This window comes from Ammospiza caudacuta, chromosome Z (assembly GCF_027887145.1).
Source record: "Ammospiza caudacuta isolate bAmmCau1 chromosome Z, bAmmCau1.pri, whole genome shotgun sequence".
NCBI classification, from domain to species: domain Eukaryota; kingdom Metazoa; phylum Chordata; class Aves; order Passeriformes; family Passerellidae; genus Ammospiza; species Ammospiza caudacuta.
Window position 1 is genome coordinate 59,540,862 of NC_080632.1, and position 17,554 is coordinate 59,558,415.

A 17,554-nucleotide genomic window follows, 5' to 3' on the forward strand; every position below is an offset into this window, starting at 1 on the left:
AGACGACTTTAAATTAAAAACCCAGCACACTCTTAAAAGAAGATTAACAAAGTTAAAGAATTTAATCTGGTAGACCAGCATTAATAACTAATGTAAAACTTCCTTCTCACACTATTTAAAAAAAAAATCATTAAAGGAGATCAGAAAATGTTTTGCTACATTAAAAAATCATACCTAAAACTTAAGACCTCTAAAAGGCTAGAAGAAAACAATAAACTGCCACATTTTACAATATCACCTCTGAAATTAGAAAAAGAGAGGTGGGTTTTCCATAGGAAAACAAATTACTGCAATATAAGCATTAAAAAGAAATCAAATCAATCATGAACTTAGTTTTCAGGAATGCTTTCATATCAGCACAAATGTGAGAGGAAAATACAAGCACAAAACATTAATAAAACTTTTCAGGTTATATTAATGGACAACCTATAGATAGGAATCTATAGGTATTACCCAAAAAATTCAGTTATGCAAATCTACAAAAGAAGTCCCAAACACTGCCCAAGGACTATACTACCTGCAAGCTCCTGTGTACTTCCATGCCTGCAGCTGTACTCCTGATTTTTTTCCTACTACCTGTATCCAGGAGTACTGTCATCTTGAGTGACATGAGCATTTTTACCACTGAAGCCATTTCAGATCAACAAAACTTGGTGTTCCTACACTTTAATTATCCCAGAGCCCCACAATCCAAGAGGCACAGACAGAACCCACCTAGGACCACTGAATGCTTTAGTTCAAAGTAATTCACAGTAGCTATGGACCTTTTCATAAGCCTAACAATTTTGTATAATACAGACAATTCAGAAGCAGAAAACCTGCCTCATATTCTTGTGTTCCCAAAGCCTACAGTATAATACACTGAAGGGTAATATGTGCTGAATAAAATTAACTAAAATTTCACACTACAGCTGTTTCTAAGGCAAATTTTCAAGCAAGCTCCTTGTACCTCCTTTAACCATTTCTCTTTAAATTAGTTCAGACTGAGAGTGTATTTAAGGAGCTGGTATTTCCAAGACTATGGTCCTGACAAAGCAGATTCTTTATCCTGCAAAGTATTCTTTATCATGGGGAGTATAAAACAGATGCATGTTTATTTCTCTCACACAACCTGTTTCACATCTCCTTGCTGGGATGACTCAGAAGATGTACATTCCATTTCGTGCAACCTAGATCAGTAAATCCAAACCAACTCAACAGGAACAATTCCCACTTAACCATGGTTCTTCACAAACCATAGTCACTTCTTTCAAGGACACAGAAGTACACTCATTCATTAAAAAATAAATTATTATTCATTCAGCAGTTAAACAAGTAAAGCAAACAAAACATCATTTAAGCCTCCACATTACCGCTTCAGTTTCTTTGAAGTTTTATATTCCCCTTTGATTAACATTCACCATGATACAAACCCCTACTACTACTACTGCAAAAGACTGGCAAGGCTGAGGAAAGGCAATAAGAGCAAAGGCACAATTATTATGTAGAAGTACAATTGTGTTTTTCAGTTTAAGGCTCCTATGGGTGGACTTAAAATTACATAAATTAAGTTATTTCATATATTAATAAATACCACTGGTTACATGGATAATTATAAATTATGTTCTTATTCACAATTATTTTGCTTCATTTTTGTCACAGAAAACTGTTAAGATAAAAAGACATTCTTAATTTTAAGGAATGTTGTAAAAAAAAAATTACTACTTTACAAGGAACAACTTAACCCAGAGAATGGCAGTGAATGATGCTGCATCAAGTTGGCAGCTGGTCACTCATAGTGTTCCATAAGGCTCAGTTACTGGGCCCCATCCTGTTCAAGATCTTTATAGATCATCTGGACAAGGGGATGGAGGGCACCCTCAATAAATTTCCAAACACTAAATTGGATGGGAATGTTAATCTCCTGAAGGGCAGGAAGGCTCTTGGGAGTGATCTGGACAGCTGGATTGGGCTGACAACAATGGCATGAGGTTCAACAAGTCCAAGTACTGGTCCTATACCTGAGTCACAAAAACCCTATGCAGTGCTACAGGATGGGGCAGAGTCACTGAGAACTGCCCAATGGAAGAGGATCTGGGGCTGCTGGTTAACAGTGACTGAACATTAGCCAGCATGGGCCTGGAGGGCCAAGAAGACCAAGCACATCCTGGCCTGTGTCAGACATAATGTGGGCAGCAGGACCAGGGCAGTGACTGTATTCTGTAGTCAGCACTGCTGAGGTCATACCTAGAATCCTGTGTTCAGTTTTGGGCCCTTCACAACCAGAAAGACATTGAGGGGCTTGAGCAAGTCCAGGGACACGGAACTGGGGAACGGTCAGGAGTACAAGTTAGATGAGGGGAAGCTGAAGGAGCTAGGGGCTATCAGCCTGGAGAAAAGGAGGCTTACAGGGAGCCTTTTTGTTCTCTACAACTGCCTGAGGGAAGGCAATAGGTCCGTGTGGGATGGTCTCTTCTCAAGGTTAACTAGTAACAGGATAAGAGGACCTAGCTTCAAGCTGTGCCAGGGGAGGTTCAGGATGGACCTGAAGAGGAATTTTGTCGTCGTGGAATAGGAATGGGCTGCCCTTCTTGGGCAGTATTTGGTGGAGTCGTCATTCCTAGAGGTTTTCAACAAATGACTGATGTGGCCCTCAGGGCTGCAATTAACATGTGATCAAAGGCTGATCTCTTTTCCGACCTAAAAGAGGCAAATACAATTGCTAACCACGCTGCTTAAGAGCTAGGAAACAGGAAGAAAAATTAGATTACAATTAACATTATATGAGCAGTGCACAGATTAATTCAAAACTTAAGATTTATAAGGGAGTTCATTCTGGGATAGAAGAAACAGAACTAGGAAAAAACCTCCTGTGTTGCCAAAAAGAAAATCACAGTGGATTGTCTGGTTATAAACAAAGCAAATTTAGACATATTTCATCAACATGGGCAGTTCCACCACCTCAAGATGTCTCAGTTCTTGATGCAGCTGTACTTTTGGTACAGCTGTTTGGAACTTCATGTCTGAATACCAGAAATCTATTTCCACCTTAAGCTGGTAAGACAGCTATTCAATCCCCTCAGTTGTCTTTTGATAGATTCAGAAAGCCTAGCTCTTTTAGCCCCCTTGAGTAAGAAAGACTTTGTTTCCTGGATGATCCCAGCAGCTCTCTTTTCCTGTTCACATACAAATGTTATTTTTCTTAAACAAGTGATCAGAACTGTACACAGTAATCCAGATAAAGTTCTACATTGGTGTCTTGTCCAAAAGGATTAATATTTCCCTCTCTCTTCACTAGAAACATTTAATGTAATATATCCTAAGATCCCATTTGCCTTTTTCACAGCTGTGTTAAGAGCAGTGGCTTACAGTAATCCTATGGTAAACTAATATACTCAAATCTTTCTTCTCTCACTTCAAGATGAAAAGCTACAATCCTAAGATTTGTTTCCACAGCATCTACATGTATACATTCACTAAAAAAACTTGCCATTGAATTAGCATTTCACAGACCGTTTTGTGGGCAGAAATTACCAGTTCTGCACAATTTGGGAATGTCCAACTCTGTTAAACTGATAAAACATGATTTAATAAAGAACTGTGACAATTAATGCAAGCAGGGCATCATATGCAACTAGCAGTTTTTAACTTATGCTAAGACAAAAGGTAGGCTGGTAAAGTTACTAGATGAACCATATAATGCTGAAAAAACCCCAAAAGATGGGGGAAAACAAGCTTAAAAAAAGTATTTACCTATCTTTTTTACTTTTCCCTCTTTGCTTCCCTGCAAGAATCCGCAGTTCTTCTTCAGTGGGATGTTGATACCACCGTAAGCTAAAGAAAAAGAAAACCTCAAGTAAAACAATACCATTATTAGCAATTTAGAGCATGGCTTTCAAAAAACTGTATAACAACACAGATTTATATATTTACTAAGACACCTGTAATTTGTCACTCCTAAGCAAGACACCTTTGTATATCAGTACCAACCCTGCCTGAACTGAACAACAGCTAGAGTTCAGTTCTCTACAGCAAATGAGGTTTTTATACATAACTAGAAAGCTTTGCCACTTTGTCATTCACATGAAAGCTCTTCAGTCTCTGAACACCAACTTATAAAGATATCATCAAATACAGCAAACAGTCATACAAGGTGGGAAAGTTCACTAGAATAATTATACCACTACAATTACTCATTAGAACCATATTCTAAACAACTTAATAAAGCATATTATATCCCCGCCAAACCCAGCAATTTCCCAGAATCTGAAATATCAATTATCTAATAATCATTACCAAACATAATCAAATGTTTTTTCTTAAGCAGAGCACATCATAACCCCTTTCCTTAAACATCTCTCAGTGATATCTTCAACTTCTACTAGAAAAAGTGCTATTAAAAAAATCACTAATTTACACATAATTGACCTACAAGTCTTTTCACTTTCATAGATCAATGCACCATTAATTGCTCATTCATTTAAAAGGCAACAAATGGCATGGAAATTTTGAAGAGGACAAACAGAGATGGTTAAGTGTCTAAGATGGTATATTTTACCTAAATTTCTAAGTATGGCAAAAATCTTAGTAGCTGAAACAAGCCTTTTCCACATTCTGTCCTGATGCGGGAAGTCACTATGATCTCCACGTATCACTATGATCTCCACTCTGAAATGCTGTAGTAAAGGAGACCAAGTATTAACAAGGACAGACATGAGAAATGTGTGTGGAAGTAGAAGGCCACTAATTGTCACACATAGTGACACAGGTCAATACGTGATAAAGGAACCCTCAACCACCACCTCTCATAAAGAAAACTTCACCAAGTAGGACCATTCAAATCCATACTGGTGAATTAGAGATGACGTCAGATGCAATTTCAAAAAGTTAGCAAAGGCAAATTTGGAAGGCATCAAAACTCAAACAATCTCAAGCCATTTAATAACACTTGATTCCTGGCTCCATTTTAGAAAGGCTTCCTTCATCTCGGGAACTCTTCAAGAGAAAAGAACGCTAATACCAGCCAACAAACCATCAAACCATTGCACACTGCAAATTTCCGTTGAAAGAATTCACTGCCAGTTCCAAAACTGAAAATGGCAAATATTACAAAGTTTGCACGAACAGTTTTGGATGGGGAAAAAAATGAACTCAATTTTGTATAAGTAAGAGTGAAAGTTACTTCATTAATTTATTTTTATTCATTATAGTACAGTTGAGGCATCTGTGATTTGCAAACTTCGCTGCAAAAGAGACTTTAAGACTGAGACACAAATAAATCAGAGAAACAAGCTTTGCATCCAAGTCAAACTACTCTGGAGATGGTAACTTCTGTCCTTCACATGACCCAAAGCAACTGTGAAAAAGCAGATATATTCTTCTGCTTTGTCATTTACCATATCACCCTGATCTGTACTTGGGATGCTAATGATGAAAGCCACCTATGTGGTAAAAAAACTTCTCAAAATCTTTCCTGCACAGACAGAGAAATGGTACCAAATGCAGCAGAACAGACAAAATTCTTGTTCTGTGTAGCATGCTAATACAAATCAAACCACAAATTATACCACAATTTGCTCCTAATTTTACTACAAAATGACATTGCAAGTGATAGCTAATTAGAACTAATAGGACAAAAAGTTTTGGTATTTTTCAGTTGATAAACCCCACACATCTTACATTTAAAATCTCAAAACCAAAAGACTTGGACAAACATTTTCATAAAGACAGAGATAATAAAAGGTAGTTTATATCTGTTTTAGCTTACATATGCTTAAAACTGAAATCCCACAACCGATTACCTTGTGGCTTTGACATATCCATGTCAGTCTGAATAGCAACAGACACACAGACATGCCCTAGTTAATTTGAATAAAGGTCATTAACGAATCTACAACAAAACATCCATTTTCCCCTGTATCCTGACATGCCCTGAAAACATAGTAGCTGAAATAGCTGAGTGACTTAAAAAGCAATGTTTTGGTAGAGAATGTTTTATTACTTAAAAATGATGCAAGGCCTACGCAGATATTTAGGCTGGCAAATGTTTCAATAAATCTATTTAATTGCATTCAAGTTCTGAAAATAGCACTGACTGAAAAAGTTCGTATTTCTTAACAAATTTATGTAAATTGCTCTTCAAGAGTCAGTGATAGCTATTTATTCCATTAATAAGTAAAATAAGTAACTACCTTAAATCTGTCTATCCTAACAGTTCTTTTAGATTTTTAGAAGTCTTCGTTTCCTTTTAACAAACTTCCCATGAACACAAACAGCCACCTTTAAACAAACTAGTCACTTAATGTTTCTGTCTTGTCTGATAACATGCTTATCCTCCCTCCCATTTAGCAAGGACTATTCACAGACATTTCAGATCTGTCTTGCCTGCTAATCCTTTGGAAGCAGGACACTCAAAGTCACTTAAAAACCACTGTTAGATACCAAAGATTAGTTGAAGTTTACTAATGAAGGTAAGGAGGAGCAGGTGGTAATTTTTCCTTAGATAGATGGATTGCTTTAGGAGTGTGCCCGTACCTGCACACTTACGTGTGTAAAATCCTCTATAAAACCTACCCCACCCACACAGATCTGTCATATATCACTGGCAAAAAGACTATGGAGAAATGGGTTAAAGATAAAAGATAACCTTAGTTATCAGGTTAACTAAGAAAATAACTGCTTTTCTTTCTACCATTAAAATTCAGATTCTTGTTGCAGCCAATCTTCTGACTTATTCTTTTTTCTAGACCACAGGCTTACTTCTGATTCTTCATACAATTCCTGTATTCAGGGAATTATTCAGAGTGCCTGAAATGACAATACACTAAAATAGTGCTATCAGATACATAAAAGAAACTGAAAAGCAACAACCAGCTACTAAAATGGAAGGCAATAATAAAATTCCCACTGACTGCAGTAAGAGCAGAATTACCCAAGCACAAGTGCTGAAATCCTGCTTGAAGTATTTATCAATCTGCAGATGTACCAAGATAAATGGAGAAATGGATTTGAAAAATATTTGAACAGCAAACTTCTCCCTATCGCTGGCATGTGGCATGCCTTAAAACAAGGATACAGTAAGTGAAAACTTCACAAAAATGAAGAACACGGGCATAATACTGACAAATTATTTTGCAAAAGCAATTAGATATTTAAATTTTCAAATAAAAGTTTACATCAATCTTAGACATAAAAGGTACAATATGCAATTTGGATAATTGCTGATGAAAAATGACTCTCACGGTGACACACTTTAAAAATAAATGGTAGCCAGTTTCATATTGATTAGTGTCATGCTCTTTTTAGAGCATAAGAAAGGTGATCAATATCCTGCCAATATAGTTAACAGTGAAACTTCACACAACATGAGTATGGCCTACGCAGGAATCATGAGTATGATTCCTGTTTGTGTCATCCACCTGACAATTACTGTTTTCTGTTATATCTAACATACATCTAAACAACATTTACAGTCACTTTTCATTAGAACTTGATGGGTGATGAAACCTGGAATATTAAAAAGGAACAAGTTGATAATTATGAGATGCAGAGAAAAAAGACAATGCAAAGACTTGTTAATACTCCTATGGAATACATTATTATTCAAGGATACTCCTTCAGAAAGTAGGCAGTAAGGACCTGACATGCTTAAAATTTTAACAGTTAAAAAAGACAGCACACTACCTGCTTATCATACAAAGTGTTCCTCTTACCAAATGAAAAGACACAGTATCTATGATTCCTTTTAATATTTAACATAGTGGTTCATATTCAAAACAGCTGCTGTTTTAAATTGTTATTATGGATACAGCGACACAGGGAATGCTCCCCTTGCAACTCATTATGTCTGTTTGATCTATTGCTACAAGGAAGTACTCTACTGAAATTTATATTAATCCTGTCCTTTGACATATTAAAAAGGAATAGAATTTTTATTAAATACCTAAGCACTCTTCATATGCAAGGCTAATCAGGAGGTAGATTATCAACAACACAGAGACAGTGCAGAGGAAAAGAAAACCCTTTTATTCTTCAGTATATTGTATTGAATTTAGCTTTTTAATATTAAAGGATGAACCTTGTACCTTTAATATAAGAGCTGAACAACAATTAACTGTGACTGATACAATTAATAGCAACAAACAAGTAATGTTCTTTTACAGCAACACTGTCATTTTGCCTTGAGCCCACAAATCAGGTGTAACAATGCTATGGTAATAAATTTAATAAAAGTCAATTACTTAAAAAAGCCCCAAACAAGATCAGTATGTATTACTTTTACTACCCACGTGCATAATTACCATATTCACACTTATCTTACCTGCCACTACAGAGAAGCCAACGAGCAAGAGAATAGTGAGGTATGATCTTCTGTATGACACTAGCCATTACCATGGTAACCACCAACTGTACACCTATCACACCCTGTAGAGAAGTAAGTTAATAACAAGTCAGTATGTGCTTCAGAAAAGTGTTGAAGTATCTTTAAAAAAAAACAAACCTAGTAACAGTCTGTAAAACAGGCATGATAACACTGGGGAGGAATGGGGGGAGTGAGCCGGCAATACACTAAAGCTGTTAAAAAAAATTCTCTGAAACTTGCTACAATAACTTACAAACTTCCTCAAAGGGAAAAGGCATTCTCAGGTCACCACAGCTAATCTCCCCGAAGAGGTCTAAGATCCTCCCCCTCATAATGCTGACCCCATTAAGTATGTACAGACATTTCCTCTTTGTTTACCTAAATCTGTGGATTTCTATCTTCTCTAATTAGTCATTTTCAAGGACTCCTCTCCACATCATCATCATCCTTACTTTACCAGCTCAGTTCACCACCTTTTCCTCTTGACTTAAGGGTCATCAACTCTTTCCTCTCTAAACCCTAGTCTAAATACCAATTTGGCCAGACTATTGGCAAAGATGCTCTTGTCCCACTTGATCTGGTGGATACTGCTCTGTCTTACCAATCCTTGCACCTCAACAGTGTCCCATGGTCACATAAGCCAAATCCCTTCTACCAACACCTGCTATGGAATGAGCTGTTAACCTGCAACTCTACATCAACCCTTCCCCTCCCTACCAGCAGTATAATCTTTCATCCTAAATAATGCACTAAGGAAAGTGCATGCACTCTTTTCTTCCTTTAATGCTTTCTCCCTTAGTAAAACACAAATTGTGCAGATACTGCTTTTATTAAAAAACATAGGCAGATGAAATGTTTTGGATATACATTATTATCTGTAATTCAACACAATTGAGGGAAATAAAGACAGAATAAAATGTTCTTCAACTACTTATAAACGCTTTCAATATGTTGCCACATGTGTCACAAAAAAGTGCCATGTATCAATAACAGGAGGTGCTACTTTTTTATACTTTGAACTAACACCTTTCAAGGGCGTCAGATACCAGCAAGTTTCTTTGGTGCTCAAGAGTCTCCACCTCCTCCCTCTTTGGAATTTCTACTGCTTCTACACTTTGGTGCCATCAACCCCTTGAGGAATCTCAAAAAGTAAAATCTCACTTTTGTTTAAGTTCTGTTTCACTGATATCAGGATCAGGAGCTGTACGTATTTGAATGCTCAATCTTTATTAAGGATTATGCATAGTTCTGCACATAGATTACTCAAACCAATTCCACCAGCTTCCTAGCTAAGAGAAGTGCACTCCTAACAAAAAAGTGTTACCAGCTGCATGCATAAAATACATGGTATACTTACATTACTACACTGCTAAGTATATACTCTTTGAGTACAAAACAAACCATTTTAAAATCAAATGTTTCTTCTGACCATCTCACACTAAGCCCTATTACCACTTCCACCCAATGTAAGCGAGAAATCACTGTCCCTTCATCTAGCCTCTCCACTAAGCCATTATTCTCACAATTCACTCTCTCAGGGTGAACTTACATTAATATTCCTCTAGAATTATGTATTTATTAGAAGCACAGCCTAATCAGATGCCAGTATGTCTCTTCATTTACTCCTAGAGCTTCCTATCTGTAAGGGAAAGAAATTGCCTTAAGACAAGAGAAGGGAAAAAGAAGCAAAAGAGGCAGTTTTTTTATATAGGGCAGCAGGTCCACTAGCTGACCTAAAATACTTACAATTCAAGAGACTACTTAAAAGTGTACCAATAAAAACTAATTTCCTTACTCAAATAAAGCCTGCAGATTGTAACAGAACCCATCAGGAACAATTCCTCTTAGCCACTGAATGCCTTGCTGCACCCTATATACCCGTTTCCAGTGGAAATTTATAGTGCTCAATCCCATAAAGTTACTGATGTATTTGATAAAAACAGAAACACCTGCAAACCTTTCTGTGTACAAATAAAAATAACCTAGCAAGTTTTAAGCCACTTGGAAAAAAAAAAAAACAACCAAACCTAAAACCCCAATGATATCTCTAAACTCAATTTTGACTTTGTGGAGGAAATATCCTAATAACCTTCTGGTATTTTTCTACATTTTAAGCAATTAAAAAATGTATATACATCTATATATACACATATGCCATGTGTGGGCATTTTTCTCAATTCCTGAAGGTTACTATTTAATCACAAGCAATATACTAATAGAGAAAAGCTGTCACAAGAAATTTTTTTAAAAATCCACTGCATTAATCTTCCTGCAATCCACCAAGAACACTAGTCACAGGAACACATTAGACAATACAATGAGTCAAAATAACCAGCTATGTGCACAGCACAACTTTTTGCCAACTCTACCTTTCTGCCCGGATGTGTTTACACTCTACTTGTAGGTTAATTAACACCCTCCAGAAAAATGTACAACACCCCAAACTACCCCCATATTACAACACTAGAACACATTTTCCCTCCATCCCCAAATACAGGGTTCAATTCAGACTCTGTCTAGATCCAGTCTCCCCCAACTTCTGAGTCTTCACTTTACACTAATAGCAGTTTAAATTCAAAACAACTGATTTCAGAACTATAAATGAAGATTAGGTGCTGGTTTCCACCAATATCTTACATCCTCTACTTGCACATTAGAGGATACAGGATTCAGATCTTCATCAGAAATCTACAACATTAAAAATCTACAGTATGAGAAATACAGTGATATGTGTTTGAGGAAGATGCTCAATGTCAAAGCTGACACTACAGGGCGTTTTGAGGACCTCTGGTAAACAAACCCTGGAACCTACCACTTGATCTGTATTGAAGTAATAACCACACAGTTGGTGACTGGGTTGACTCAAAACTAAGAGAAACACTACTCACTGTTAAGAGATGAGGAACTGCTGCACAGATTAAATAAAGTGTCTACAGTTACAGAATAGTTTGTGGAACTGAAACCATTCCATAAGGCCTCCAACACTGATTCCACATACATCCATGTCCTTATCATGCTTCAGCTTTGCAGTTTGAAACTTGAGACAAGTTCAAGACACTAGAGAGAGAGGTCTGCACTCTGCTGATCAAAGACATTTTTGTCAATCTCTCTAATACTGGGAAGCATAGGGACCAAGGCTGACTATGTAAGTCAGTTTTTCTGCAAAACACAGGCTGGCAAGCAATCTCCTGGTCAAAAACAAGACTGAAATGGTACAGCCATGAAGCAACAACACAGTCTAATAAACTGCAGTCTGTCTGTCTTTCTGCCACAGAGGAAGATCTTTGATGAGAGGTGTCTCAGAAGTCTTGAGGACTATGTTCACTTCCTGACCCTCCAGCAACCATGGCATTCCTACCTTTGTTTGAGTAACATAACACACTTTACATAAAAGCTTTAAATAAAACATAGCAGAGAACACATTAAGTAGTCCACAACAATAGTTTAAGCAGTCACACTAATGTGAAGCTTGACAGATTTCTTAAAATTGGTAGGAAAGAAATGGCAGGCTGAAAATGCAAAAGTGTAAGGTTGAAAAAAGTGTAACCTGGACTTTGGTTTTCAGTCCTTTATAGTACATACCTGGAGACAGACTTACTGATTAGTAGAAGGACAAAAACTAGGAATAAGTAATTAAGATAAAGTTACAGTACTCTTATCTACACAGTAAGTGTACTTATAAAACACCAACAGCTACCTCACAGTAAGAAAAAAAATCCAACAAATTTTTCAAAGTACTTCTACCTAAAGTACATTTTTTCTTTTCATCATTACATGATTTATAGAACATGAAATAAAAAGATAGACAAGGTTGATTGTATTATGCAAAGACACCACTCCAGTCTCCTTATTTTGACCTTGCCCAAGGTTATTCCTCCTTACCTGTAGTAAAAGGGCATGGGTTTCCGTCTTTTCTTCCTTTTATCACTTATCTACCTATTACAAATAATTCAAATACCAGCTTTACACAGGACTTTGAAACTACTTGTTCTCATGCAGTAACCATCTCCTCCATTACAAGATGAGGGCCTTGAGCTGAAGCCAACTGCTGTTGCACCAGGACTGCAGTAGGGATACAACTGCACCACTGAGAAACAGCTGGTAGAATCCCATTCACAACTTCACCTTAAGAAATTTAACGCCCACTGCTTATTTTCTGAAGTGGCAAGTCTTGTAAAAACAAGATTTTAACACAACTGTACTTGAGCATCCTACAGATGTTAATACAGGCCATAATAATATCTTTCAGTGGTAGCACACAAACACACTAATATGGCTGATGATTTTTCAAGTAAGAAATTGAAAAGGTATTGTAATAGTAGTGGCCACCAAGATTTTTAAGAGAATATAACAAATACTCCTATCTCCTGCAATTTTAAAAGTGCAATGGTATTTGTGAAGTCTGGAAGATAAATCCGCTTTGAAATGCCATTTAATAGCTGACACATTACTGCTTTTCCTATAAATGAGACTTCCCCGTATAATTTTTTCTTCATATGAAAATTTTTCTCCTTATGTTCATGCTAAAGCTCCAGCTTGCAAGAGCAAAATAGTGTTCCCCTGAAACATAAATGCAATTCAGAATTGTTTCCTAAATAGTAGAAAATATTATACAGGATGGCCAAGAAAAGTGAACTTGCTGTACAACATCTTAAAGTGAATGCTTCCTGTGAAAACTACTACTTTCACAGATATCTTTAGTCATTACGATAATCAGCATCCTGAGGCAGTTCAAATCCTACGGTTTGTAGAAATCAGACATTCATACAGCTAATTTTGGAAAAGAAATCTACGATAAGAGAACTCTTTAAAAAAAAAATCAGATTTTTACTGTTTTTTCTATTCTCATGACCAAGGCTTCCCTGAATTAAAATTTTCACGCACATATCATTGTTTACAAAAAAGTTGCTTAAACGGACATGAAGAATATACAAGGTGTTCAATAATATCACTTAACTGCTCACCCTCACAGAGTCTTTCATACCCAAAGGTCACTTCTCTCTTGACCAGTGTCCTTCCACAGAGACAAAGAAGAACCATAAACTGGTGCTTAGAAGGACTCAAACATGCATGACTCCCTTTGAAACAAGGTGATTTGTTTGAAACCAAACAGTTTTAGTCAGTGAACAGCATTTTACCTGACAGTCTTGCTTCATTTACCACTGAGGTTCTCTAAGTACAAGATTACAGAACTAGTGGTCATTAGGCAAACCACATTATTGCTACAGAAATCTTAGGGACAGAACAAGGGCATTTATAAAAATGCAAATTTATCATTATTACTGAAAAGGCAATACAGAATACCTGTTGCAGTAAACACCAATATACACAGAATATATTATTAAATTATAACTAAAACTAGTTCAGAGAAATTATGTACTACACAGGGAAAAGAAGGTTATTACTCCATTATTACTTTTCCAAGATTTTCTAAATTTAGTTTGCCCAGTATTTCCACAAATCAGACAAGTACAAACTACAGAAGTTCCCATTCTCTAAAAGACTGACTTTTTAAAGAACAGGCTCCATCATTACAGGAATCATTCCAAGTATAAAAAGTGCAAAGACGTCAACGCCTCTGCTGAACAGTCTAAAACACCATGGTCTTACAAAGTGTTAAGACACTTGTGCAGAGCTTAAAGTCATGGCCTAACTGGCACTGCAACCACACAGAGGAGTCCTGGCAGTCCCATCCCCAGGTGCTGATGTTTATAACCTGATTTCTAAGCTTTTGGTACAAAAGAAACTGATCAATGTTTCATTCTCCTGTTGCTTTGGAACTTGAAAATACAGCTTCCAAACAGCACAGAAGCAGACTACCATCTTTTGCCTTCACTTGTCATGGAACCACACACAAAGGTTATTTGCCCGCGCTGCCAGCACACAGTAAAGAAAACTGGACCTGATCTTTCAACCCCATTAGGCCACACAAGCAAGCACTCAATTACTTTAAATAAGGACCTACACTGAAAGGAAAAACTTTTTTGCTTGCAATTTTCCAAATGTAGCTTCCCATACTAGACCACAGCACTCACAGACTCCTACAAATGAGAAGAGCATCTCAAGGCCTTTTGAATAAGTATTCTAACCCCTGTGGAAAAGAAAAAAAAAAAAACAAAAAGAAAAAAGGAAAAGACTTCATGAGAAAAAAATCATAAATTTTTTCAAAAATCATAAAGAAATCACAATTTCTTTCATATACAAGAATTTACACTATAAAAACTACTTTAGTGAAACAACATGATTAAACTTCTAAGTAGGAGAACAGTTAAAAGGCATATTTTATCAAAAAATTTACTTGTAAAGTGCATTTCTTAAGACTTAGATCAATGAACAAACACTGGTGCCATAGCTAAAATGACATATTGACACTTACATTCATACATACACCCCATTTACAGAGGATTTAAGGAGACCCGACAAGACAGTTCTACTCATAGAATCAATGCTGAAAAGAACTTAGGATCATCAAGACCAAATGGCAACCCAGCACTGCCACTGTAATCCCTGAACCTCTAAAACACATCACCGAGCACCAGGTTCAAATGTTTCTAAAACACTTCCATGGATCGTGACTCCACCACCTCGTTGGGCAACTTATTCCAATGCCTGACCACTCAAACAATGAATTTTCTTTTTTCTAGTATGTGTAGAAATTTGTATTTCCAATCTCTTCGCTTGAGGCCATTTCCCTGCATCTCACTGCAGGCAGGGTAGAAGAGACCAGCCCCCACCCCACTACAATCTCCTGTCAGGTAGTTATAGAGAAGGAAAAGAATCTTGTGCATTTATACAGAGACATCCTAACCCCGCTACAGAGCACTAAGTGCAGTGGCTCACTCTACTTCCCAGCGGAAAAGCAGCAGAGAGGGAAACAACCACTGGCAGTGGAACCGTATCGACATTAGACCGCGGAATGCCGCAGACGCCGCGGTGTTCTGTTCACGAGTACCAACTGCAGAGCTCGATGGTGTCACTCCGCTGCCTCCCTGCCCCTGACGCGCCCAAACCCCCGAGCTGTCCCAAGAGCCAGGGACCGGGGCCTGCAACACCTTAGCCCCATTTCAAGGGAGGCGAGCGGACTCAGCCGCCCCGCTCACCATGGCGCCCGCCTCGGCCCCGCCAGCCGCCGCTGCCGTCCAGCTCGGCCCCACTCCCGGCACATATATCCGCCCGCTCGCCGCTCCCGACAGCGCACCCCGAGGTCACGCCGAGATCCCGCCGCCAACAAGGCCCGCCAGAGCTGTCCGATCAGCTGCCTGCGCGGGCGGGGCTCCGGAGCGCTGGGACGGCACCGCGACGGACAGCCCCGGCCTCACCGCTCCACCCCCGCCGGCCCGCGACAAGCGGAGAAGGGAGAGACGCCTGCCACGGCGCACGGGCCGCGGGCCCCTTGGCGACAACCCTCTCAGGCGTCACCGGGCCAGCCTGTTCCGGGAACGGCGCCGCCGCGGCCCCAACCACGTGACGCGGGAGGTCGCCCCGAGCGCGGAGTTTCTCCAACTCGCGACCCCCCGCGTGAGGCACGGCACCGCTGGAGCACCGGAGAGGAGCGGGCGGAGCGGGGAGGGGTCCGACACGGAGGCCGCGTGAACGGAGTCCGGCGGAGGAGTCTTGGGAAGCAGGAGATGCGCATGCGCCGAGGTCACATCGCTCTCTCCCCTGCCGGCGCTGCGCATGCGCAGTGGTGCGGATTGAGGTCGGAAGGGTGGCTGGGCCGGTTCGCGGTCGTGGCCGCGGTTATCGGTACCTCAAGGGAGTCCCTCCGAGGAACGAGGCGGAGTCGCTTGGCCCGAGGGAAATAGGTGTTCTCCTTGCAGAATACTCAGTACTGTGCACTACCTGGCTCGGTCCGAAAGGGATACACCTGGATAGTCCCTCCCAAAACAGCCACGGGGAACAGTTGCTCAAGTTTTGTCGTAAATGCTGCGGTTTTAAATGCGTCGCTGTGGTCCTTTATGCATGAGGTGGAAACAAATAGGAGCCTTCTGCTTGAATAGATAAATAGTATTTCTGTAGAAAATATTTAACGTCTGTTCGTATTTTGTCAAGCTTTATCTGCCTTCTGAGAAACCTAGGAGGGTTGCAAGATGGTTTGAGCTGGAAGGATCTGTATGGATGATCTCATTCCAAGCCTGTACCATGTCAGGGACACCTTTCATCAGAGCAGTGTGCTTAGAGTCCTGTCCAGTCTGGCCTTCCAGGGATGGAGTGTCCATCCAGTTTCCCTCACCACGCTCACAGTAAGGAACTTCTCCTTAACATCTAATCTAAATCTCTCCACTTTCAGTTTAAAACTGCTTGTCCTGGTCCTGTCACTATCTGCCTGTGTAAAAATTCATTATTGCTCTTATAACACTATCTTTAGGTGAAGGGGCTCTAAGGTCTCCCAGGAGCCTTCTCTTCTCTAGACTGATGATTGCCAACTTTCTCAGCCTGTCTCTTTTGCACAGGTGCTCCAGTCCTGTGATCACCTTTGCAGACCTCATCTGGACTCACTCCAGGAGGTTCCTGCCTTTCTTGTGCTGAGGACCCCAGAGCTGGACACAAAACCCCAGGTGAAGGTCTCAGGAGGTCAGAACAGACCTTCTCATCCTTCAATCCTCCTCCTCCTTCCATCTGCTGACCAGGCTGGTTAGGATGCAGCTTGGGACATGGCTGTCTTTCTGTGCTCCACATGCAACTGGTAGGCTCATGTCCAGCTTTTCGTCCGCCAGAACCTTGAAAGAAGGATCTCTGCAGGGCGGCTCACAGTGAATCTAAATCTTGCTTCGCACCAAATCCCTAGGGAAAGCTAATGTAGTGAAGTCTCAACAACTGTCAGGAAGTTACAAACTCTCTAATTCTGACATTTTAAATTCTTCCTTTGAATTATGTTGCAGCTAAAAAAACACCAAAAATAACTCAAAATCACATTCTAAAACAGTAGAACAAATAGATTGCAAAGCAAATCCTCTCTGATACTAGAGATTATACTGCCAAAGACAAGATGATTCTGAGCTATTCAAACCATTCAATTTTAGTCAACAAGTAGGTCTTTGGCCTCCAAATTTATTAATGCTAATTTTGTCACATTTATGGGAAATGTTGCATGTCAAGAAAATAACAAATTCTAAAGGCATTTGTTCTACTCCATGTGTTTCTTGCACACAGAATACTAAAGAAAATCAATAAGCTCTTTAAAAGGCAAAGTTACAACAAAAAGGTATCAAT

At 39.1% G+C, this 17,554-nt stretch overlaps 1 protein-coding gene across 1 annotated transcript in view; it reads right to left on the reverse strand.

Annotated features, from left to right (window-relative positions):
* TMEM161B (transmembrane protein 161B) overlaps positions 1 to 15,508 on the reverse strand; it is a 37,911-nt gene extending 22,403 nt beyond the window's left edge. Inside the window, exons 1-3 of the mRNA XM_058823560.1 lie at positions 15,442 to 15,508; positions 8,300 to 8,403; positions 3,733 to 3,813 (exon numbers count right to left, since the gene is read on the reverse strand). Coding sequence (XP_058679543.1) covers positions 3,733 to 3,813; positions 8,300 to 8,403; positions 15,442 to 15,444 — 188 coding nt within the window. The 5' untranslated portion in view covers positions 15,445 to 15,508. The remainder of the gene's footprint in view (positions 1 to 3,732; positions 3,814 to 8,299; positions 8,404 to 15,441) is intronic.
* Positions 15,509 to 17,554: the final 2,046 nt, after the last annotated feature.